The 24,154-nt window shown below is 50.3% G+C and overlaps 1 protein-coding gene across 1 annotated transcript in view; it reads right to left on the reverse strand.

Annotated features, from left to right (window-relative positions):
* Positions 1–24,154, reverse strand: part of CDKAL1 (CDK5 regulatory subunit associated protein 1 like 1) — a 3,349,023-nt gene that overhangs the window by 3,315,817 nt on the left and 9,052 nt on the right. The window contains exon 2 of the mRNA XM_069613575.1: positions 3,410–3,582. Within this exon, the coding sequence (XP_069469676.1) occupies positions 3,410–3,579 (170 nt within the window). The 5' untranslated portion in view covers positions 3,580–3,582. The remainder of the gene's footprint in view (positions 1–3,409; positions 3,583–24,154) is intronic.

Here is a 24,154-nt window from a genome sequence, read left to right on the forward strand (position 1 = left end):
GGCCAAGGCTACATGCCTCTATGGAAATGGAAGCTAACAGAGGTCAGATGTTATCTGTTGTCACAGAGGTTCACCACAGCCCTGGTTCCATCATGTTAAAAACTTTAGGCCTCATTACGAGTCCGGCGGTAACCGAGGCGGTAAAACCACCTGGTTACCGCCGGACTCGTATTACCATTCCGCCTCCGTGACTCCCGGAAATACCAGGGAATTGCGACCCGCCTCCGGAATTCCCAGGAAACCAGGAATTCGGTAAATCCCCATTCCCATTGAGTCCCATAGGACTCAATGGGAATGGGGAAGTGGAAACACCGGCACGTGGTGCTGGTGTTTCCACGACCACCTGCAGGCAGGCGGTGTTAAACCCACCAGGTCAGATCTGGCAGGAACATCACCTCTCGCCTGCAGGAGTCTGGATCAGGCGGTCCAGAATTAACAGTGGCGGCGGGTTTACCGCCACTGTTAATTCCGGACCGCCCGACCTGTAATGAGGCACTTTGTGTTTTTAATTTGGAACATCTCAATGCTCACCTTTTGGTGACCCAAAAAAAACAATTGTGCTTGGCAACACTAAGAATTATAATTGGGCCATCACGAGGGACCAAGTCTCGTCCTGTTTTCTAGGTAATCTAAAGCACACACAGGTTTCCTTGTCAAGCTTAACCTGGAGAAAATTAGACCAAAGCTCAACTTAACTCTCTTTTTGAAATTTTGACTTATGGTTCTACCTCTAGCAAAGCTAACCACCTGTTGGCAGCAAGGGACTTCGGACAAATGCTTGCATTGCTGTGCACAGAAAGAAGATATTGAGCAGGTTATGTCATGTCTCGTGTAGATAGTTGCAAAATAATTGTTGCTTACATTGTTTTAGAGCAGATGGAATTGGGGCACTCGCATAAGCTTTGAACTATTCCTATTGAACAGAAAATGAAGCTAGAAAAGTGGATTCCAATTACTTGAAAAGCATGGAAGAGAAGGAGACTACTGCTGAAATTGTTGGTGATTAGCTTACGCACATTCAAGTGTTTTGCTTTCACAATGTATAGTTTATTTTAATGAGGCATTCAAAGTAACTTGAAGTGGTCGTGTTAGCACTTCTTAGGAGTCATGATAGTGAATGAAAAGCCTTCTTCCAAAGCAAGCTTCCGATGTTTTATGAAGCAGAGAAATGTCTAAGCTATGTAACAAATTACTCCAGGTTCACCATTGTATTCTCTAGCACCCTGCACTAGCATAACTTGAACAATGGAAACGTGCTGTCACAGCAATTGCCAGCATAGCACGGCAGGATTCGAAATTGAGGGGAGATGGGACCTATTTAGCTCCTGCTTGTAGCCTAGAAGAGCCTGGTTAGCTTGACACAATCAGCAACCATTATCTAGTTTTGGCTCCGCCGGCCAACTGATGTCGAACAAACACCAATACGAATTTAATGCAGAGTTTGGGATGATCTACAAACACACATTAGGACACATCTATATGACATTTAAAGCTTAAAGGGTATTAAATAATGGACAACTGATAGGTTTACATCTTGTATGGAAGTTAGATTTGCCGAGTGCTATGTACTAGCCCCTCGTTCCCCACTGTTAGCTCCTGTAAACTGGTTAATGTGGGATATCCAGGAGCTGCTTTTAGCGCCTGCCTATCCAAACTTAATTTCGAACCCTGCACGACCTGTGGAAATGTGCTGCACAGATCCAATGCAGCCTTTGAAATACTTTGCGTCAGACATTTTTTAAACCTTTTCAAAGACTGTAGACGCAAGTAGCAAACTTACTTTTATGTTACACCATGGTGATCTGGCTGTTCATATGTTCTAAGAACTGAAATAGGCCACAAAGAGCTCCCACCGGATTAAAGCTATTAAAAAGGTGACCAGTGCTTATGCAAATCTAGGTCTGTTCTTTTATAACTGTACCAATTCATCTCAAACACTGAAAGACTTTCCATTTGACTATCTCCCAATAAACAGCTTTCAGCATTATGTGTAGGTGCCGGATCGCAAACAAAAAACGTTTTTAAAAAAACCTCTTGAAAGTATTATGCCTCCAGAAAGGCCTGTTTTACGCATTAAAATCTTCCAAATTGGACACCCATCTTTTCATGCATATCAGTATGCACGGTCTGAGAGCAGAGGGCAGTTGGTCGACAGAACCCAGAACATATCATTTGCTTTTTATCTGCATTGATGAAATTGCAGGTTCTCAGACACCAGTAAATAAATTATTCTCCAAGCTGTGTGCACTACACATTTCAGGAACAGAACATAGTGAGATCAGGAAGGGTTTGTTTCTGTTCAAATTTTGTTGCGTTTTGTGTCCGAAGAAGCTGAATGAGAGAATCGTTACTCATGCATATCTACTTTTCTAGCATTTTAGGATCTTACCAGTAAGAAGATGGAAGACAGTTGCAAGTGGTAATAATAATAATAATAATTTGGCATTTATATAGCGCTACGAACCCTCAGGTATCGGAGCGCTGCTTATTATTACCCACGGTGTGTGGTGCTCATTTATCGACCTCGGAAGGATGAAACGCTGAGTTTGGCGCTGCCGGGATTCGAACCTGCGTTCGCAGGCTCTGCACTGATGTCAAAGCGAGCGCTCTACTCGCTTGTCACAAACAACGTATGTTGTTTTCAGCAAATGCATGTTTGTGGTGCACAAATGTATTTTTTTAGTAGTTACTGTGTTGTGTTCAATCTATGTGTTGTGTTCATACACAGCACATAGGAGAAGGTTTCACACAAATGTAATGCATTGTTTGAAGTGAAACATCTCTGCTACACAACTCTGTTTTGTTTCTTATGTGTTCTATTAATTTTCTAAGTTCAGTCATGCTTTTGTTGTCCGTCACACACTTTTTACACACTCTTGCAGAGGCAAGTCATTGTTACTCTTACAATTAATTTTACAGTCCAATTATAAAAACAGAGTGTAAAATGCTCCCACCTCAAAACCTTCTCTGTGGCACAGATGAATACACTAGGTCTAGTTTGAACACCTATTCACCCTTAACTTGGCCTCAATATGGTCAACTGTAGCATGCTACCTATTCTTTGCATGCAAGGAAAGCTCAGTGGGTTAGTGCTCATCTGAGTGAGTGCTTGTGCTCCGTACCCTATGCTTTTTCTGTTAATTGTGAGGTAAACTTACTTTTTGGAACAATGTGGACCTCTGCCTCATGATAATGATTTCCATTCAGTTTTAACTTTTTGCATGCATCATTTTGATGTCAGATATTTTTTATTTTCTTTGCAAGAAAGTAAAAAGTATCTACTTCTTTGAAATCACATATACTCTCAAGGTTTAAAAATTGGGAGAAAAATATTCTCATCTCAAAATCTCATCTGGAGCACTGACTATTAGTCTTGCCTTCTTCATAACATTGTTCACTATGGACTTACCTATCATTTGGTGGCTCTTCCTCTTCTTCCGCTGCATTCAGTTGCTTATTTCGCTTCCGGGCTCTAGGGACAATATCCTTTCTAGAAAACTGTCGATCTTGGGGAGTTGGGTCTTGTGCAGAGACAATATCCTCAATGTCATCTATAAGGGAGTCACAAGCAGCTGGCATCTTCTGAAGCACACAAAACAAAAATAAAATGTTCATACATTAGGAAACAAGTCCTTCTGTTTTAGTGGTAATTAAACAAAAGGTTACTATGGTCTTGGTAATTTTGGTACTCTAACTCTTATTCTCCCACCATCACAACCTCTTGGAAATCATGAATCAGCTTCAGACTGTAGAAGCTGCACCATCACAGTCTCCAGAATGCAAGCATTTCTTCACATGATAGGGTTCCTCCGTCACCTATCTGTTACTGCCCAATTGCCAATTCCCATATATTCAATGCAAGCACCAAGACGACGACACTGGCATGTGCACAAAAGAAAGGAGTAGTTTCTTACCTGTAACTCCATTTCTCCAGCGTTGGTATCTTTCATGGATTCACATGCTGTGAATATTTCCCGCCGTCCGGCTGGGAAACCTCGGTAACTTTAATATAGCTGTTTTCCTATGGAAAACTTTGACACTTTAAGTGTCCAATCTACATCCTTTTGGGCGCTTTAGGTTGCACCAATAGGATGTCCCGTATAAGGTGGGTACCTTATTTTGTATTATATGACACCTGCTGTATTTTTGTATATAATGTTAACTATTCTGTGTGTAGCTTCAATCCTGAAATGTCTTGTAAAGCGCTCAGATACCTATGGGTTTGGTGCGCTATATAAATCAATAAACAAATATCCACGCCCCTGCGGCTTCCCTTCAGATTTTAACCTCACCAAATTGGAATGCAACGCAAAACAACCATTTGCCTGAAGGGGGAGGCCGGAGGGCACATGTGAATCCATGAACGATACCAACGCTGGAGAAATGAAGTTACAGGTAAGAAACTACTCCCTTCTCCAGCATTGGATCTTTCATGGATTCACATGCTGTGAATAGACTACATAGCAGTATGATAACCTGGAGGTGTATGACAGGCAAACAAGACCCCCATGCCCCAGGCAACATGAACCAACAATAGCAAAACATCAATTTTCAGTTATTCTGACCAAAAACCTTAGAAAAACCAAACCCCGGAAGCTGCAGTACTTACCTTATTGGAACAGGTGCTGGATGACTGCACGCCTCCCCTGCATGTTGTTGGCCCAGACAGTAGTGTCTGGTGAAGGTGTGTGGCACCGCCCAAGTTGCTGCTTGACAAATGTCACTGAGCGGCATGCCTGCCCACAGAGCCGCCGACGAGGCCGTAGACCTCGTAGAATGGGTCCTGGCAGTCGACTGCAAGGGCTTGCCAGCCTTGTCGTAGAAAAGGAAATCGTAGATGATACCCAATGGGAAAGGCCTCGCTTCGAAATATGCTTTCCCTTCTTGGTGGAGCCAAAAGTCACAAACAGCTGCCTCAACGTCTGAGTCCTGTCCAGGTAAAACTTCAACACCCTCTTGATGTCCAAGAGATCTAGCGCCCTCCACACCGGAGTAGAGGCCTTTGGGGAAAAAAAAAAAAAGTGGGCAAGGCCAACGTAGCGTCTTTATAAAACGCCGTTGGAATTTTCGGAATAAAGTGAAGATTAGTAGATAAGAGAACCCTGTCCCTCATGAAACGCAGATATGGCGGGTCGATAAACAGAGCCTGCAGTTCGGAGAACCGCCTGGCTGATGTGATGGCAACCAGAAAAGCCACCTTCCACGGGAGAAACTTTACCACCGACGTGACCATCGGGTCAAATGGCTGTTTCATGAGTGCTGAGAGAACCAAGTTGAGACTCCAGACTGGAGAAAACTTTTTTGGGGGAAAACGTCCTGAAGAGGCCCTTGAGGAAATGCTTAATCAGCCTGTCACTGAACAGCAGTGTGAAGCTGCTCTTCCTCATGAACCTGGAGATGACAGCCAAGTGAACCTTGATCGACGACCATGCCAAACCCTTTTTTGCTAACTGCGATGGTGAAACCTGCAACGGCTGCACGCCTGGCTACTGTGAGAACCAGGCACAGAACCTCGGCAATAAGACAAGTTGGTAGATGGTGTCTGTGCAGCTGCCAAGATGCAGCGACAGTCCAGTTGAGTCTTCAGATGTCCAAATTCGTAGTGGTCAGGAGCCATGCCGCCAGGTTGAGAAGCCGGGGTCGTGATGCCACACTTTCCCTTCGTCTTGTGCCAGAAGATCCAGCTCCGATCCGAGATGTAGAGGGTCGTCCACTGTTGGGTGAAGAAGTGGACGAGAACCATGTCTGCTGGGGCCAGAACGGGGCTACCAGGATCACCCTGCACAGAAACTTGCTCAGCATATGGATCGTTTTCCGGATCAGCGGAAACACAGGTAACATGAACAGGCCAGTCCACGGAAAGGAGAATGCGTCCGCCCTCGAGTCCGAATGAGCCACCCTGCTGGTGAAGAGACTGCACTGTGTTTTCTGGGCTGGACGTACAAGTCCATCAGGGGAGCCCCCCCACTTCTTGAACATCCTCGCCACCTGGTCTTCCTTCAGTCGCCATTCGTGCCTTTGCACTGAATCTCTGGTGAGAGTGTCCGCTTGCTCGTCTGAACCCCTGGCAAATAGTAAGCCACCAGATGAATCTCGGGCGCAATGGCCCAGTGCCAGATCGCTTGAGCTTCCTCGGACAGGGGCAGCAAATGCATGCCACCCTGTTTGCGGAGATAAAACAGATGTGGTGTTGCCCATCAGAACTCAGACCACCGAGCCCTGAATGAGGGCCAAAAAACAACTTCAGCGCCCAGCGTACTGCCCTGCTCCAGAACGTTGATGTGCAACTTCATGACGGCCCATAAGTCTTGGACCTGAAGCTGGTCGGGTTGAGCCCCCCCAACCCACCTGGGACGCATCCGTTACGATGACATACTGAAAGTCCTGCTCCACCAGTGGCATCCCCCCCCCCCTCACAATGTTTTCGGAGCACGTCCACCACTGGAGGGCGTCCGCCAGTGCCTGGAAGATGAGAAGCTTGTTGGACCAGCAACCGAGAACCTGTGACCATCAGGTAGCAAGAAACTCCTGCACTGGCCGCATGAAGAGCGGACGAGAGGGATGCAGGACGCCATGGACCGAGGAAGACAAAGCTTCGGACCGTGATCGAAGTACCTAGAACCAAGGACCCTGCCATAGAGGACAGCCTGTTGATCCTTACCACAGATGGCTTCACCAGATTGTGCTTTGTCTGGAATTGAGCCCCCAGAAAAACCAAGTCTGTGGAGGGCGTCAGACAGGATTTTGCGAAGTTGACTGCAAAGCCCAGCCGCTGCAACAGGGTCATAGCTGCCCGTAGGGATTCCAAGGCCTGCTGACTCGTCGTCCCTCCACCCCCAGAGCAACCAGTCGTCCAGGTACGGAAAGACATGGTGCCCTGCCCTGCGGCGATAAGCCACTACCGTAGCCAGGCATTTGTTGAACGTCCTGGGAGCCGACTTGAGGCCAAACTGGGAGAACCCGAAACTGGTAATTTTCGTCGCAGACCACAAACCAAAGAAATTTGCGATGTTTGGGTGCATTGGGATGTGGAAGTACACATCCTCCAGATCCAAGGACGTCAGAAACTCCCCAGGCTGCACCGCCTGAATAACGTCCTGCAACGTGACCATCCTGAACTTTTGGAGTTTCACATCGTTGTTCAGCGTCCGCAGGTCCAGAATGGGACGCCACTTTCCCTTTGGTCTCTTGATGACGAAACGCCAGGAGTAGATTCCTTGGCCCCTTTCCGACTTTGGATCCTTTTCTATAGCTCCTCTCTCCAACATTAGGTGCACATCCTGCCGTAAGACCTGCAGATGCAGCTGCAATCCCATCACCGGTGCAATCCCTCTACCTGAGGCGGATGTGGACCCTCTTCCACTGACCTGGATTGTCCTTTGCCCGCAGAGCTGACTGGTAACATCGCAGAAACCCTTGCGAGGAATAGCTGGATCGACTGTAGCCCTTGACGCGAGATCCCGCAAACCTGGCATTCCCAGATGCTGCCCGAAACCAGCCAAAGGGACGAAACTAACGCCGACCTTGCAGCATCACTAGAGACGTCACCACGTCAGAATCCTCTGAGCTTTGTCGATTTTCTCACCAAACAGCTGCTCCCCTCGCATGGCATGTCTACCACCTTACGCTGAACTTCAGGGCAAAGGTCTGTACATCACAACCACGCCTGCCACCAGAGGATGACTCCATTATTTATCTGCTTAAATCCGGCTTCCACGGGGTCACTTTGGCGTGGACTCCGGCGCTTTAAACTTTTTCTCCAGGCGGCCCTTGACCGCAGGTTCTGTGAAAGGATGGCGCACCGTGCGCACGCCTTCCTATCACACGTGGTCCAAGATGAGGATAGAGAAGAGCGCCTTCCGTCTCTTCCCCATATGATAGAATAGAAAGCAGTCTTTCCTCTCCTCCTCCGGCATAAGGGCAAACTCTTGGCATGCCTTGGCCATCATGGCATGAAAAGCGCCCACATCAGGGGCTTGGGGGGGGGGGGGGGTCCACCTCTGGGTCCGTATCCCATGTATCCACCCACCTGGGCGATGAGGATACCATCAAGAGCTGTCTGGAGGGACGCTCTCGGGGTCAGACTCCACCAGCTCCCCATCTTCCTGATCTCGACTCAGGGGGGTGGGGGGGGGTTGCATCTAGGCAATGCAATAGTCGATCGAGCCTGTGCCAATTTCCTTGACTGGCCTTGTGAGGGACGCCCATCTCCAATGGCTGGCAGGGAAGGGCCGGAAGCTCACGCCGCAAGGGCTCCACCGGGGATTGGGGCACCTGAAGCCGTGCATCCAACTGACCACGGAGGGACTGCAGCGTAGTCAGTATCTGCATGGAAAGTAGCGAGTGCAGGTTGACCAACCAGTACTGCGGCGGAACTGCCCCCAGACCACCCGACATGGATGGAACTGCCGGCTGCAGACCCAACACAAAGGGTTCAGGAACTACTGCCACTCCTCCTCTGGACTCGACAAATCATAGGTGTCGGGATCCTGCTGGAGAATCTCCATCGGGAGCAAAGGACCAAAGCCGGCACCAGACTGCCACAGCGCCTCCCCGGATGGGAACAGACAACTCTCGGTCCCTAGCGGAACCACTGAACTGAAAGGTCCCACACTCGAAACCACAGTCATCGATCGAGGCCGTCGTAAACGTTGTGGTTCCCAGCAAAGCCGTGGCCCCGGCCATCGTCAAGGTGGTTGCAGGGATTGATGGCTTCAGCACGGTCATGGACACCACCGTCGACAAAATTGACGCCTGAGCCATCGAGATGAACACTGGGGTACAGGACGCCGGTGAAGATGACCAATTGAAAGAGGAGCGGCAACGGTGCTTTGAAGACTCCTTCTCCGACGGCGAATATCGCCTGTCTGACGATTTCTTCATCGACAAGGATGACGAATGTGACCGCGACTTCTCCTTGTCTGCGGATGAGGGCCTGTGTGACGGATTCACAGACTTCTCCGGCCGGACACTCAAAGCCTTCGACTTCTCAGGCCGTGGTGGCAGCCGAAGCAGGGCCACCCCACCCAGAGCCTGCTGCACCGCTCGAAACCCTTTCTCCCCCAGGTGTGGTTTCTTGGGCGCTGGCTCAACACGACAGCGCCCTCTAGCGCAGAGGTGACCTCTTTGCCAAAGACTTGCCACCCTGGGCCGAACCAACCTCTGATCCCAAATAGGCCCCTTCATTCAACCAGCAAACAAGCCACCGGTTATGGTCTTGGAGTGTCTTCTGGGAGAACGCCTGGCAAATCTCGCAGTTCTCTGTGGAGTGGTTGGGGTACAGGCAAGACAGACAGTCCGCATGCACGTCCCCTTCGTAGATGTTCTTGAGACCACAGGTCTCGCATGGCCGGAAACAAAGACTTCTTCGGGCCCACAGATGACATCATAGGCCTGAACACACCGAAGCAGTGAAGTCGTGGAACTCGGAAGAACAAAATAACAATTCTGAAGAGAAAAAACAAGGTGATCCCAACAGTTTGGAGACAGTTGAAATCTGAAGGGAAGCCGCGGGGGCGGGGCTATTTATACAGGACTTCCTATTTGTGCAACCCAAAAGGACGTCGATAGGACATAAAGTGTCAAAGTTTTCCATAGGAAAACGACTATATTAAAAAGGGTACCAGGGTTCCCAGCTTGATGAGGGGAAATATTCACAGCATGTGAATTAATGAAAGATCCAATGCTGGAGAATGGAAAGGTGACCAAAGTGAAGGTTGGCAAGCTATAACCATAAGTAGCAGAATCACTACTAAGGTAATTTTGAATTACTCTTGCACACAGAGCTCTCCATGCTTTTCAACTTGTTAAATGTATTGCAAATATTGAGGTGGAGCTGACCCCATATGTAAACAAAATCCAAACAAGGTACACAGAACCTAATGGACAAAGGTATATCCTGTCTGGGATGAAAGGGTCAGCATGTAATGCTTGTAAAAGGCATGGGGGAAACAGTCCATGTGTCTGCCCTAGAGTTGTGTGATGAGATCAAGATTCTGAAAGTAAACCGATGCTGCTAAGGGTGTGGAAGAAGTCTCACATGGAACAGGAAAACCATGCCAAGCGTACGCTTTAGAAATGCAATGTACAAGGAGGCATTGCCCTGCTGCGCTTTATAGGAGTTGAAACACCACCATAAGTAAACAAGGTCATCAAACCTGCAGAAAGGTCTTGTTGTGGCCAAATAAAACAAAAGTTCAATTACTACCCATGCCAAGGTTACGTAAAGCAAAGTGCTAATAAAATGTTAAAGATGAAAGACCCTTAACACACCTTTATCAGTGGAGAAGACTGGTAACTTCCTCACCTTGACTGCAAACCCAAAAGCATTATCCCCAAAAGAAAAGTAAAAGTTGGGGGCAGCCATACATGTAAAAGGTTTCCTCATGAATTAATCCAGAACTGAGAAGGATCTGTGAAATACATTAAAAGGACCTATATTTGGTTCACTCTGTAAACAGAAAATATTCTCTCATTCAGACAGGACGCAATAGAGAACAAGCAATGTTAACAACAAATCGGTCTTTCTACCAGTTCTGGACAAATAAGTCATGAAGACATAAGATGCAAAGAGGGAAAGATTCAGTTTCTTGGTGGAGCCCCTTCTGGCACCACGCACACGTTTACAGAATGTAAGAGCAAAAAACATCTCCCTTGGAACAAGCTCTCAAGTTCAGCAATGGTAGGGAGTGGTGTAAACCCTTTCCCCTGAAACAGAAGGTTTTTCTCGTTAGGACTTGGGTGTATTTTGCATTTAACTTGAAAATCAAACAAGGGTGTATTTTGCATTTAACTTGAAAATCAAACATGGGTATATTTTGCATTTAACTTTGGCCATTGATTGTAACCTGCTAGCCCAGTGACTGTACTATACTGCTGTACTCGCTTACTCCTCCCTTTACCTCCTCTCTTCCCACTCATGGCGCTTTCTGTTTCTCCCATCTATTCCAACTGCTTCTCTATCAACTATCCTTTCCTTCTCACTAAGTCTGGAAAGAAGAAGTTTAAAAAGGATATCTTGGCCTCCAACCCTGGTCTCCCCATCGCCAATACCTATACCAGCGCCTCTTCCAGACATACCCTCACCAACGTCCTCTTTGTTGTTCCTTCACCAGATCTATGGACCCCCATATGATCTCTGTCCTGTCTCCTCCTCTCCCATTAATGGTGGCACTCGCTGGGAAGCCCTCATGGCTTCTTTCGACTCCTCCAGAGTCATCCTGAATGTCTAACTAAATGCACTATCATGGTCCAAGGTCCGCAGGCCAATCTCCTTCGATAGGCGGTTCACTCACCTCATTAATTTCTTTTCATCTCCGGCTGTCCCTTCCTCTCATTCCTTGGCTACCTTGCCCACTCTTCCCCCCTCCTCCTCCTCCTCTTCTGCCCTACTTCAGGCTACCTCCACAACTCCGCAGGGCGTACCTCTGATTTGTACCCCTCACCGAAAGGTCTTTAAGGCCGGCAACCTCCTTCATCTTGCCACTCTCGCTCTGCTGTCAAACACTCCTCTGACATCTGCCACCTCCTTGAAGAACTGGACCTTGATGTCCTTGGTCTTCAGGAGACATGGTTCACAGCCAGCTCTGTCACAAGCTTTGACACTCTCCTTGCTGATGGCTACAAGATACTCTCCGCACCCAGATCCACTCGGCCTGGAGTGGGTGTAGCCCTGATCTTTCCCCGAGTGGATTCCTGCCACTATCATTCCCACTCAGATTTACTCTTTCAAATGACTTGTCTGCAGGCTCTCAATCTCTCCTAGCCACTCTCTTACTGTTGCTACTCTTTACCTGCCCCCTGGGCAAATCACCTCTTTTCTCTTAGAGTGGGATGACCTCTCCTTCCTCCTGGCCTCAACCACTCAACTCCTCCTCCTTGGTGACCTCAACATCCACCTCGAGTCTCCCTGTCCCTCATCTGTGCTCTTTCGCGACCTCCGATTCCCTCTATATCCTCCGCACTGGCCCAACGCACTCTGCAGGACACACACTTGATGTCTTGATCTCCTCTGGCCTCCCCCTCTCTATCCCTCTGACCACTCATCTCTCCTGGAGTGACCACTGCCTTCTCGCCGCTCACTCTCTTCCCCCCCAGGCAAAGCCCATCCCAAAACTGCCACCTACCTTCTCGGACATTCGACCTATGAAGCGTGCGTCAGTTAAGGCTTTTGCTGCCACCTTCTCTCCCCACCCACCACCCCTCCTCCTCCTCCTCCTCTGGCTGACTCTCACCCAGACATAACCCTGTCCCTGCTCTACTCGTCTATTTCTGATACTTGTGATGCTCTTGGCCCTGTCATGAGGATCCGCTTGAAGTCCAAAGCCAAGTCCAATTCCTGGTATGACTCCGACCTAGCTACACTAAACGAAGTGTAGGATGGTGAGAGGACATGGAGGGCTTCTTGTTCATCCTCTCACAAACTGGCCTGTTGCCTGCTCCAAAGGCAATACCGACTCTCTGTCCACACCAAGAAGAGAGTCCACATTCAAGCCCGTGTCTCTGCGGCATCTAACAACTCGGCCGAACTCTTTAAAATCTGCAAGGAACTTGCCAGCCCTGCTGCAGTCTCTACCCCTCTTGCTTCCCAGGCTCTGTGCAATGCCCTTGCTCTCACTTGATCTCGAAAACCCAGGACATCCTGTCCACCCTCTCCTCGCCTCCCCCTCCTTTTCCCCTCTCAGTCTGTGCTTGCTGACCCCTCTTTAACCACCCCCGACCCTCCTCTTCCTTTCCTCTTTTTTCCCCCCTGATGAGGTCGCTAGACAAGTTGGATCTATGAAAGCCTTCAACCCTTGGCTGTCTGCTTGACCACCAGTCTGGCTTCAGAGCAGCCAGAAGCACAGACACTGCTCTCCTGAACATCTGTGAATACCTGCTCTCCATCCTGGACTCTAACATTCCCTCTGTCCTCATCCTACTCGATCGCTCTTCTGCCTTCAACACGGTCAACCATACCATCCTGTTCGACCGTCTCCGTGATAACCTGGGTATCAGGCTCCGGCCTGGCTGACCTCTTTTCTCTCCGATTGACCCTCTCAGGTCCAACTGGCGTCCTTCCTATCATCTATCTTCCTCTCTACCTGTGGTGTTCCCTAGGGGGTCTAACCTCTCGCGCTGGCTTTTCAACCAATACCTGGCAACACTAGCCCACTGCATTGCCATTTTCTGCTCAAATTTCCAGTACTACGCTGATGACAATCAACTCATTTTCAGGCTGTCCTCGGCCACCTCCTCTCCCTCTCCCTCTCTCATCTTTGATTGGCTAACTTCCACTCAAGATTGGTGTGCAGGCCAAAACACATCCCTGGAATATAAACTGGTCCAAAATAGAAGGCAGAATATGGAAAGAATCTTTAAATTTGCCGCTGAGCACGCCAGTTTGGAACCTGCGGTTCAAACAAGGCCTAAAATCATTAAGGTGTACAGCGAAGTGGAAATTAGTCTCACTCTACAGAGAGATTATAAACTCAAGGCTAGGGTCTCTGTATCAGGACATAAGAGTGCATCTAACCATCTCAAACTCGCGCATTTTGGTAGGGCTAGAAGAGAGTAAAATCCATTCTAGCTATGACAATATTAGACACAGAAACCTTGATTACCAATCCTTGGAAAGTAAAACATGATTTAGAACGCTTGGATTGGATCGAAACTATAGCCAAGGTACAAAGTTCGATCCCATATAACACATTTCTGACAGCTGAAAAAAGTCTAGGCTATCTCCCTCGCTATTTGGAAAAATATCCCGATAGTAATTTCCTATGGATAAGATTGAACTTCCTACCTACTGGCGAGATCTTAAATATACGTAAGCAGGGGGAGAAAGCAATTAAATTGTCTAACATCTGTGCCACCCCAACAAACCAGTCACTTCGTCATTTATTAATGGAGTGCGAAGGGACCTGGGTCCTGAGGTTAGACAAGCTAGGAAGATTTGTCTTTAGGGAGGAAGGTATTGTATCAGAGCATTTTTGGGATGGAATGATTTCAGGATACAAAGTACTGCTAACAGCAGCAGTGGTAGATGTATTTAAGGTGCTGAATTTCCACACCTAATTTTGCAGGGAAGCGATCAGTAGTAGGTTAATCTCCCAGTGTTTGAATAAAAAGAACGGAACACCTTTTTGTGGCCGAGAGACCTTGGTACCGGCTCGAAAAGAAGTGACAGCACGAGGCCAACAGGGGGCAGTTTTTAGAGAGAAATGAATAACTCAGGATAGTCTGGAGTGGAAGCCGATTTAACTTTCCTTTTTAGTGTCTATGAATTCAATGTATTGTTTATACAGAAAGTTTTTATTTGGAAATGTGTCCTTTTAAGTATGCCAGTTGTGATTGTTGAAAGGTTTTGTAAAGGTTTAAATTTCTTTTTTCTTTAAACCATATACAATAAGGTTTGGTGTGCCGCTAATGTTCTTGGTCTGAATGCCAGCAAGACGGAGATTCAGACCTTCACCATCCTTTCCCCCTCACTCTGGCCGGCCTCCCTTGGCCCTCCTCCTGCGAGGCTAAGAACCTTGGGGTCATCTTTGACTCCACACTTTCCTTCTCCACCCACATCTCTGAGGTCTCTAAAAAGTCAAACTTCTTACTGCACCTCCTCAGAGGTACTCTTCCTTTCCTCCCCTTCCCCCAGAAGCTCACTACCTCCCAAGCTGTGGTTCTCTCTAGGATGGACTATTGTTACAGCCTCTTTCTAAATCTACCTGCCTTTACTTTCCACCCTCTGCAACTAATCCAGAACAGGACTGCGAGACTTGTCCTTGGCCTCTGTGATGCTGGAAATGCATCAGAGGGACAGGGCCTCTGAATCCTTGTCCTTTACTGTTTTTTATCGTGTGTTCTGTCGTGTTTTCTGCCCAGGAGTCCATGTGGGACTCCTGGCAGTGCAGCTCTCTCTTTTGGTTTGGTGAACAGACCCATGGGATACCCTTATGGCACCCATGGGTAGGGGTACAACCCTGTGCCCCTAGTGTATGTTTTTGGGCACCTGTGGGTGGCCCACAGAGCAGGGTATGGGCTGGTGGCAGCTCCATGCTGAATTTGACAGGTGCTTTGGGTGTCCTCCATTTTGGGATACCCAGGCCCTGCCATTGGGATCAGTTGATTCCTGATAGGAAACAAGATGGCCCCTGTGGCCTCTTGCTTTCTATTGCCCGTTACCTTGTTTCCCCAAAGTCCTGGGAAGCCCTGACTCTGTCCCTTCCCCCTGACTGGCTGTTGGGTGGAAGTTCCATATATGGTGTTGTTGTGAAGGCCCAGCTAGACTGACTGGAGCCTTCCCAGTGACTGTATGTTGTGGGTACCTCCTGTGGGTGGGACCTGGATGAATGGAGTGTGTGACCAATATACACTCCTTGTTGTGGTTGTCTGGTTTCTGGCATGAGAGACAAAGACTGAGACAGCCCTGCCCGAAACTGGCCTGAATGCAGTGTGTAGTGTTGAATGGCTGGGTACTTGTCCCAATCCACATTCCTTGTTGTGAGTGTCTGAAAGGGAGGAGTGTGGCCTGAATGCACTGTGTGCCTGATTGGCTGAGCATGAATGCCCTTCTGTATGATTGGCTGCTGAGTGTGTGCCAGCAGTGTGGATGAGAGACAGAACAGTATATCTGGGGACCTCTCACCACTGGTAATTAATCAGGAGCGTTCAGAAGCGTTCTGGAGCTGAGTCTCCACTCCAAGAGTAACTGGAACTGCTGATCCTCGACGTCCAGCTGGAAGAAGAAGACTTGCTGCTGCATTTGCTTCGACCGATCCGAAGGCTGCCGAAATCGTCGAAGACTGACCCGAGAGAGGACCTGGTAAGGCGCCCTCTTCCCGTGCTCCGAGGGACCATCGAGCACCACCCCATCTTCGCCGAAGCGCCCTGGAAGACAGACCCTCGAAAGGCTGCCGACCCGAGACGGGACCGCCGAGGAGATCGAAGTGAAGCACCCGGACATCGACGCCGTCGAAGTCCATTGCCGTCGACCAGGGTTCGCAGGTTTGTGTAACCGCTGGAGGCCCGTCGAAGTAGTGTTGCCCAGCCGTGGGAACCACTTGACGCCGTGCCGCTGACGACCGGAGCCGCCCGCTCCTTTGCCTAAGAACATTCGAATCGAAGGACTCCCTCGTCCGCACCGTCGACCGCTTTATCCTGCCGGAGAAAGTCGAGGATGACCAACGCGCCGAGGAGAAACCTGCCGGTGGGTTTCCCGCCACCCGAGGACCACAAAGACTCGAACGACTCGACACCCTTGCTGGGCCTCCGTCTCCACAATCTTTGCGGTCCAGAACTATTGTCACCGAGGTGCCCCGCACGCCTCTGCCTTGCAGGACGCCGACGCTCCGACGCCGACGAGCACCGCTCGGACGAAGCTGCCGCCTCATCGACGCCGTTCTACCCTGTTTGTCGACGGACGTTCGACGCCCCGTGTCTCCCGCTTGAAAGGGAAGGCATTCCAGAAGGGCCGTCGATTCCCCGCCGCCGAACGCCGAGTTCCTCGACGCCTCTCGACGATCCGTGACTCCCGCTTGAAAGGGGGTCACTCAAGAAGGGTCTGTCGACGCCTCTTCGACGAACTCGACTCCACCAGGTACATTGGGGGAGGGGGGGTAAAAACATTATAGGGAGGGAATAAGACTTGCAGAACAATATATGGACTGGGCTTGTGCTATATCTTTATTTTACAGGTTGCCCAGGTGGGGGGGGGGGGGGGGGATCTCCACACAGAACTGTGTCTAGTGGTAGGGGCCAGTATTCTGCCTATTGCTCAACCATCTTATTTTCTCTCCTCTCTCTATTGCTGGTTTCACTCTATTGATCTGTGTGACATTGTTACAGTATTGTTGATGGACTTTAATGAGAATACAAAGGGTGGTACCACTTTAGAATTGTACATATTTGCCATTGTTGATTTTCCTAGGTACAAAGTGAGTTATTATGATAAGTGTACATAACCTTGAATATTGATTATATAAAGACTGTGTTCTAACCAATACAGTGTGTGGACATTCCTTTGTGGGGGCTTGGGGACTACACTGTACTTAAGAACCAGCCTGCATCACCTCCTGAGAAGCTAGGCCTTGATTGCTCGTCCATTGCTACCGTACTAGAGAATCTTGGCTGGGGTCTTCTGTGCCTCTCTTCTACCATATAGAGAGCAGAAGTACAGACACCCCCCACCAGTCCTTTACAGCCTCAAGCCCTGGGATCCTATCTCTCCAGCTCTGAAATCTCTCCAAAGGCTCCCAGTGGATGCAAGGATTACATTCAAAACCCTCTGCATTGTCCACAAGGCTTTCTGGGGCCTGGGTCCAAAATAATTTCAGCTATCCCTCCGCAAATACCTCTCCTATCGATTTCAGTTAGAGTCAGTTACTTTTCCAAAAAAAACAAGCTGGGGGTAGATGTCCGTATTTGGCTGGGGCCTCCCTTTGGAACAGCCTCCCTGCTACTTTAAACCTTGAGGAGAACCATCTCCGGAAGCACCTCAAGCCCTTCCTCTTTGCTTCTGCCTTCGCTCCCCCTCTCCCCTGCTGAACTGCTCTCTCTTGGCACTGTGCACCTGGCCACCCTCAGTCCCCTGGGCCCAGGTACCTGCTCACCCTGCCACCCTATTGCACTGCCTCCTGGCCACCCCTTGCACTGGGACTGTATCTGTACCCATACAGTTCCCCCCCCCCCCTCACCATTTTCTTCTTTTTCTGCAGTTATCAGACTTACCCAGTCTGCTGCCGTAAACACAGCACTTGCCGGCTGCATTACCACTGTTTATTGCTTCCATTATCTATTTATTTTTATTTATTATTATTTATCTGTTCTCTTCTGCTCTGCACTTTCCACTCTCCCCCTTTCATGAACTTTTCCCCCCCTTTACCATGCACTTGCACGTTCTCAATGTCACTGGGCCTAGTAAGATCATTGTTGTGTTCTCCCCTGCTCCCCTCCCTTGCCTTGTTGCGCTCTGAAACACTTGGTACAACCACGATACAAATGAAATATATCATAGGAAGATACAAAAGATATTCTCCCTACAGGAGAAGCAGATCAGAGCTCCAGAACTGAGGCCAAATCAGTGCAAATAGAATCCTTGTAGTGTCCACTTTCAATGTCTGCAGCATTTAAATTTCATATTAATGGGAAATGTGTAAAGGAACTTGCCAGACCAACTAAAAAGAAAAGCATCCCGCATGGACTGCTAACCTTTTGCCTCCCCCACAAGCAAGGAAATGCACGAGTAACACCTTTGCATTTGCAAAGCGGTCCATAGGAGAAATAGATCACGTCAGCGAGATTTTGCTTAAACCACCTGGTCAGGTGCCTCTTCCTTACTTATGTACAGTTAGTGACTCCCTCAAGCTTACTTGGCTCTCTAAGTGGTAGTGTGGCGGAGCAGCACATGCCTACCACTCAAACACTCACCTCTTAACAGGTACCATACACACCTTTCCTGAATACCACATACTAGTTTAATAATCTTTAAACAAGATTGCAAGAGAAAACTCTCTACATCGACAGGTAAGTAAACTTTGTAAAATAAAAGATGCCACAATGTAAAGTAGCAGAATTTTGGGGGGTGTGGCTTGGCGCCATGGTGAGCGGTTTGGTCCGGTGAGAGCTCCCGGCCGCGACCGCGTGTAAACCAAAAAAATGCCCCGGTAAAATCCAGTTTCCAGGAAGCAAAATCGGCGCCCGGCAGAGATTGGGGGCTGCTCCAGCTATTGCACCGAAATCGATGTCCTAACCCGGCTGGGGACCGAGTTCTGCCGAGGCGGGCCGGCGAGAAAACACGGCAACAAAGCGACCCCAAGATGGCGGCCCGCTGTGCTACGCGGCTCGACCTTCCTCCAGAAGAGGGCCTAATCAGAGTGGGAGTATGCCCGAGAGCCTGCAGCGAGTGACTCCTCTGAGGCGTGGAGCGGCGGGGCTCCTCCGGCGCTTTCCCAGCAACAGGACCCAGCGGCGGCGTGGTGGGTGTCCCCCTTCCACCACGGGAACCATCCAGAGGGTCCCAAGTAGGCAGCGCCGCATAGAGAGCCCGGGAGCGGGCCTAGCTACCAGTCGTGGATGAACCCCCACCACGGAGCTAACCAGCGTGGTGTCCAGAAGCCCCCTTCCGATTTCCTCAACCCCTGGCAGCAACTCCGAGCCGTCCGCTCCTGTGAGGGGACAGCCTCCCGCCGAGGGAACAGAGCAGCAACTCGTTAATCCCCCGTGAGGGAGCGGCATACTGGTGGGCGGCAGCTGGTCCAGCCAGCAACGAGAGCAGCGTGGGAGCTGCTCCCAACTGGGGGCACAGCAGCGCTGAAAGACCGAGCGCGGAGTCGGCCCTGCAGTGACAGAAGAAGGTCTGCCACAGAGTGACGGTGCGGGTCTCCTCCGCCTCCTCCCCCCCCTCCTGGCAGGCCCCCAGGGGCAGGCCGGGGAGCAGCCATCCCTACACGATCCGTGGGTCGGCAGAGCTCCGGGGCCAGGGAGGAGTTAACCCCAGATTCTACACGGGCCAGGGCCCAAGCAAGGTAGGGCAGCACTTGCTGCAATCACTAAAGCCAGCCAGGGGCCCTCGCCCCTGCCTCATCTCCAGCTCCCAAGGGTGGGCGCGCGGTGCCCTGGCCACAGCGATCCACCACAGAAGCGGGCCCCTCACCCGAACCCTAATGGGAGGCGGTGCCCCTCCTCCCTCACCTGGCGCCGCAGACCTCGGCACACCTTAGCCCTGCAATCCGGAGCCTCTGCCTGGCCCCTGGAGGAGGTGGGGCAGGCCGTACAGGACTGGCGGCCTGACAGCTCCCCGCCAGAGCCCCCAGACAATAACTAAAGAACACACCTAAGGGCCCAATCAACCTAAGCTCCTAACAGCAGAGCCACATGGCGGGCTGGCTCACCCCCAGGGCCCCCCTGGTGAACAACTAAAAACAGCCCTCGGAGGTGGGGGGTGGGGAGGGACGGCCCTGTTCCCCCGCTACACATATAAAGCACAATGTCCAGGAACCCAAAAACACCCAAACACACTGACATAGCAACCCTGCTAACTACCCCCGCGGGAGAGAAGACGAAGAAAGGAGAGCGTCACGACACGGCAGGAGCACCTCCCGACTCCAATACAGAGATGCCAGCTCAAACTGTCACCAAAGCAGACCTCCAGGAGCTTCTATCTGCCATAACCAAGGAATACCAAAAAGGGACAGAAGAATTGAAAGGAAAAATATCGTCCCTAGACAGGAGAGTAGGGGGGGGGGGGAGTCGAAACCAGGACAGAAGAAATAGAAACAACCCTGTTCGAGCAAAACTTTGAGATTGGAGAGGGGCGGACAGACTCGCTGCACTGGAGGCCAGATGCGAAGCCTTGGAAAACAAGCAAGAAGACGACGAAAATAGATCCAGGCGCAACAACATCCGTCTAAGAGGAATCCCGTGCTCCGTCCCCGAAGAAGAACTCGACCACTAGGTCAACGATTTATTCCGCTTCATACTACGCTCCCAGATGGAGCCCCTCTGGAATTGGACAGGGTTCACAGGGTCAGAGCCAGACAAAACATAACCTCCCCCCCAGACGTCCTAGCAAGAGTCCATTTCTACAAGGTCAAGGAAGAAATCATGAGGGAAGCTAGAAGCTCAGCCCGCATCAGCTTCAGAGATGCCGAAATATCCTTGTACCAGGACCTGGCAGCAGCCACACTCGCCAAAAGAAAAGCCCTCAGACCACTCACCGATTGGCTACGGGTCAGGAAAACAACCTACCGCTGGGGGTTCCCCACAGCCCTAACTTTCAACTCGGAGGGCAATCCGCGACTAATACCCTCCCTCAAGGAAGCCGAGCGCTTTATGAACCCGGATGCCGAGGGGGCGCACCCCGAAGGGGCTAGGGAGACCTCAGGGAGACCCCACAGAGGCCCCCCGGGTCATGGGCCAGGGTATCGGGCTCCCGCAGACCCAGAGGTCCGCCGAGCAAAACAAAAAGGGACAAAAATCTATGAGGAAGAACTCCCCTTCAGTCACAGCCCTGATACAGGGAGGAGGCTCGGCGCTCCCCCGGAACTGATTACTGACCCAGAGGGTAATAGAACCGAACGTACCCGAGTTGCTCCTCCGAACGAACTAACTACTAGCTCATGCCCATCAAGCTTAACCTCCCAGGCGGCCCATCTGCCTTCCTAAACTGAGGGGAACCACTCTCACGAAGCCGGAGATGGAGCTCCATCCCCTCCCTTGGAGGAAGGCCAAATATCTTCAACCTGCATTTTACCGGTCAACGGAAGAGGCATGCCATGCCTCCATCGAAGCTGTTACACCGGTCCGGCCAGGCCAAGTGCCCCGTTGGTCAAAGGCTGGTCTGGAAACCTTGTTATTGTTTGGGGAGGTGGGGGGAGGGCAGGAGGGAGGAGCCCCTCGGGGTCAGGGGGGGCTGTTATATGAAGGCACCGAGAAACTAGAATCATTCAACCTCTGTGGAAGACCATGAGCTGAACTACCCTGGTTTCAAAGGATGGGTTCATTAAATAAATCACTCCTCATCACGACTTGGAATGTTCAGGGTCTCAACGCGCCAAGAAAATGGAAGTCGGTAGAACACAGACTGGACCAACTTGCAGCCGATGTCTTCCTCGAGGAAACCCACCTTATCGGAGAAGATGAAAAGCGGATCCGCTTTCGACGCTACCCGAAATGCTCCTTCGCCTCAGCCATACAGAAAAGTTGCAATCCTGCTAAGCCAAGACCTGCCACTAACCCGGATCACCGTCTAAAGAGACCCCGAAGGGAGATTCCTGCTCCTAAAAGGCCTCCTAGTCGAACTGCCAATCACCCTTGTAGCACTCTATGGTCCAAACAAAGACCAAGGCCAATTCCTCCACAACCTCCTCCCTACCATCACCGCCTTTGCCACTGGACACCTACTAATTGGGGGAGACTTTAACCTCCCTCCAGATCCTATCATGGATAAGACGCTCCCAGCCTCTAGGGAAGACTTCAGCAGATCCCTAGCCAGGGCCGAATTCCTCTGGGAAACCAAAACTATAGACATCTGGAGACTGCGCAACCAGGGAGAAAGACTATACCTTCTTCTCACATGTCCACAGTGGGTATTCGCAGATCGACCTCTTACTAGTCGCTAGCCCCATTGCTCCTTGTGTGGAAGAAACCCAAATTGGTCACACTACACGCGCCGGACATGATGACCCTGCTCCTCCATGGAGCCCCAGAACCCACCCAGCGGCAGTGGAAATTACAGGACCATATCTAGACCGACATAGCGGCTAGCTCTGACCTCACCGAGGCAATCCAAAACTATTTCGCTGAGAACACAACCCCAGACTCCTCAACAGCAACAGTGTGGGACGCCATGAAACCGGTGATCTGAGGGGTGGCAATGGACGCCACAGGCAGACTCAGGCGGCAGAAGCAACGAAAGCTGGAGGAGCAGCTAGTCAAACTGGAAAACAAACTTAAACATCGCTACACGAAAACAACGAACCGCAAACTAAAAAAAGCAAAGAGAACTGGAGATGCACCTAGCAGACCGGGCCGCCAGAACATTAACGTATACAAAACAATTACTATCTCAATAGCAACAAAGCGAACCGGCTCCTAACTCACAAACTGAAAAAGGTCCAAACCAGGAACCTTATCCAAGCCCTGCTGGATAAAACGGCTCCCTACACCACCTAGACCCGGAAAAGCTCGAGATAATGGTCCAGCACCAGGAGGAAATCATGGCGGGACCCCCAACCCCAGGCCCCTCCATCCCAAAGCTGCAACCTTCCCCCCTAATGTCCGATCTGGAGGGCCCAATATCGGCGGAAGAAGTCAAAGAAACAATCCACCAGGTGAAGACCACCACACCCGGGCCTGACGGGCTGACCACGAAATTCTATAAGAAGTTTGCTCACCTGCTGGCACCCCACCTGGCAAGTCTATACAATTCGTTCCTCTCCACCGGCTCCACTACTGCATCCATGAACTAATCCATAACAGTGCTAATCCCGAAACCTGGGAGACCGTACGCAGTGTGCATCATACAGGCCCATATCTCTCCTAAACAACGACGCAAAGATTTTCGCCAAAATCCTGGTGTACAGGCTGGCCCCGCTCCTTCCAGAGATCATCCACCCGGACCAAGCAGGCTTCATTCCGGGGCGGGGAACCCTAGACAACATCTGTAGAACCATCAACATCATAGACTCAGCAAATAGGATGGGCTCAAAGAGGACAGTCCTCTCCTTGGATGTGCACAAGGCTTTCGACATGGTGGATTGGGGATACCTGAAGGAAATCCTAAAACATTTCGGCTTCGGCCCAAACTTCGCAAAGTGGGTCCTTGCCATTTACCAAAATCCCCACACGAGACTGAGTCAAATTCGACAAAAATCAAAATAACCAGAGGCACAAGGCAGGGATGTCCACTCTCCCCCCTTATCTTTGCCCCATCAATGGAGCCATTCGCGGACAGGATCCGTCTGAACCCATCAATACACAGGCTTCAAAGAGGAGTCATACAAAATAAGACTATATGCGGACGACATGCAGCTCACACTCACCCGAACCACGGAATCAATAAGAGCACTTAGGCAGTCCCTCGAGGAATTCCGAGCAGCCGCGGGGTTCACAGTAAATATCCGCAAATCTGTAGCCATGGGCATCAACATCCCAAAGAAGATCTAAACCACACTGGAAGCCGAGCTCCAGATCCCCTGGGCAAAAAGCATTATCAACTACCTGGGAGTCCAGCTCCCCAACAAAACCGAGAAGGTGTATAAGTCAAACTTCCCAGCACTCTTTAAAGAATTGAAAAAAAAGACATTGGACGCTGGAGAACCCAGGAGATCTCGTGGTTTGGCCGCATCACAGCGATAAAAATGAACTTAACCCCACGGCTGCTATATTTCGCTCAGGCACTGCCAGTGGCGATCTGGGAGAAAGCTCTGCGTAAGCTGCAAGGGGAGGTGCTGAACCTCGTCTGGGGAGAAAAGAAGTCAAGAATCCCAAAACGCATCATGCTCCGGAGTGCTGCCCTGGGAGGTCTGGGGATCCTGGATGTGGCGAGGTACTGCCTGGCAGCCCAGTTGGCCCCAGCCTTCTCCTGGAAGCTCCAAACCAACCGCCCCCGGTGGCTGCAGCTTGAAGAAGACTGGAGCAAAACCTGATTGAACGGCTGGCCCACAGCAAAGAACTCAAG

The sequence above is a fragment of the Ambystoma mexicanum genome, chromosome 5p (assembly GCF_040938575.1).
Source record: "Ambystoma mexicanum isolate Mex_15411 chromosome 5p, UKY_AmexF1_1, whole genome shotgun sequence".
NCBI classification, from domain to species: domain Eukaryota; kingdom Metazoa; phylum Chordata; class Amphibia; order Caudata; family Ambystomatidae; genus Ambystoma; species Ambystoma mexicanum.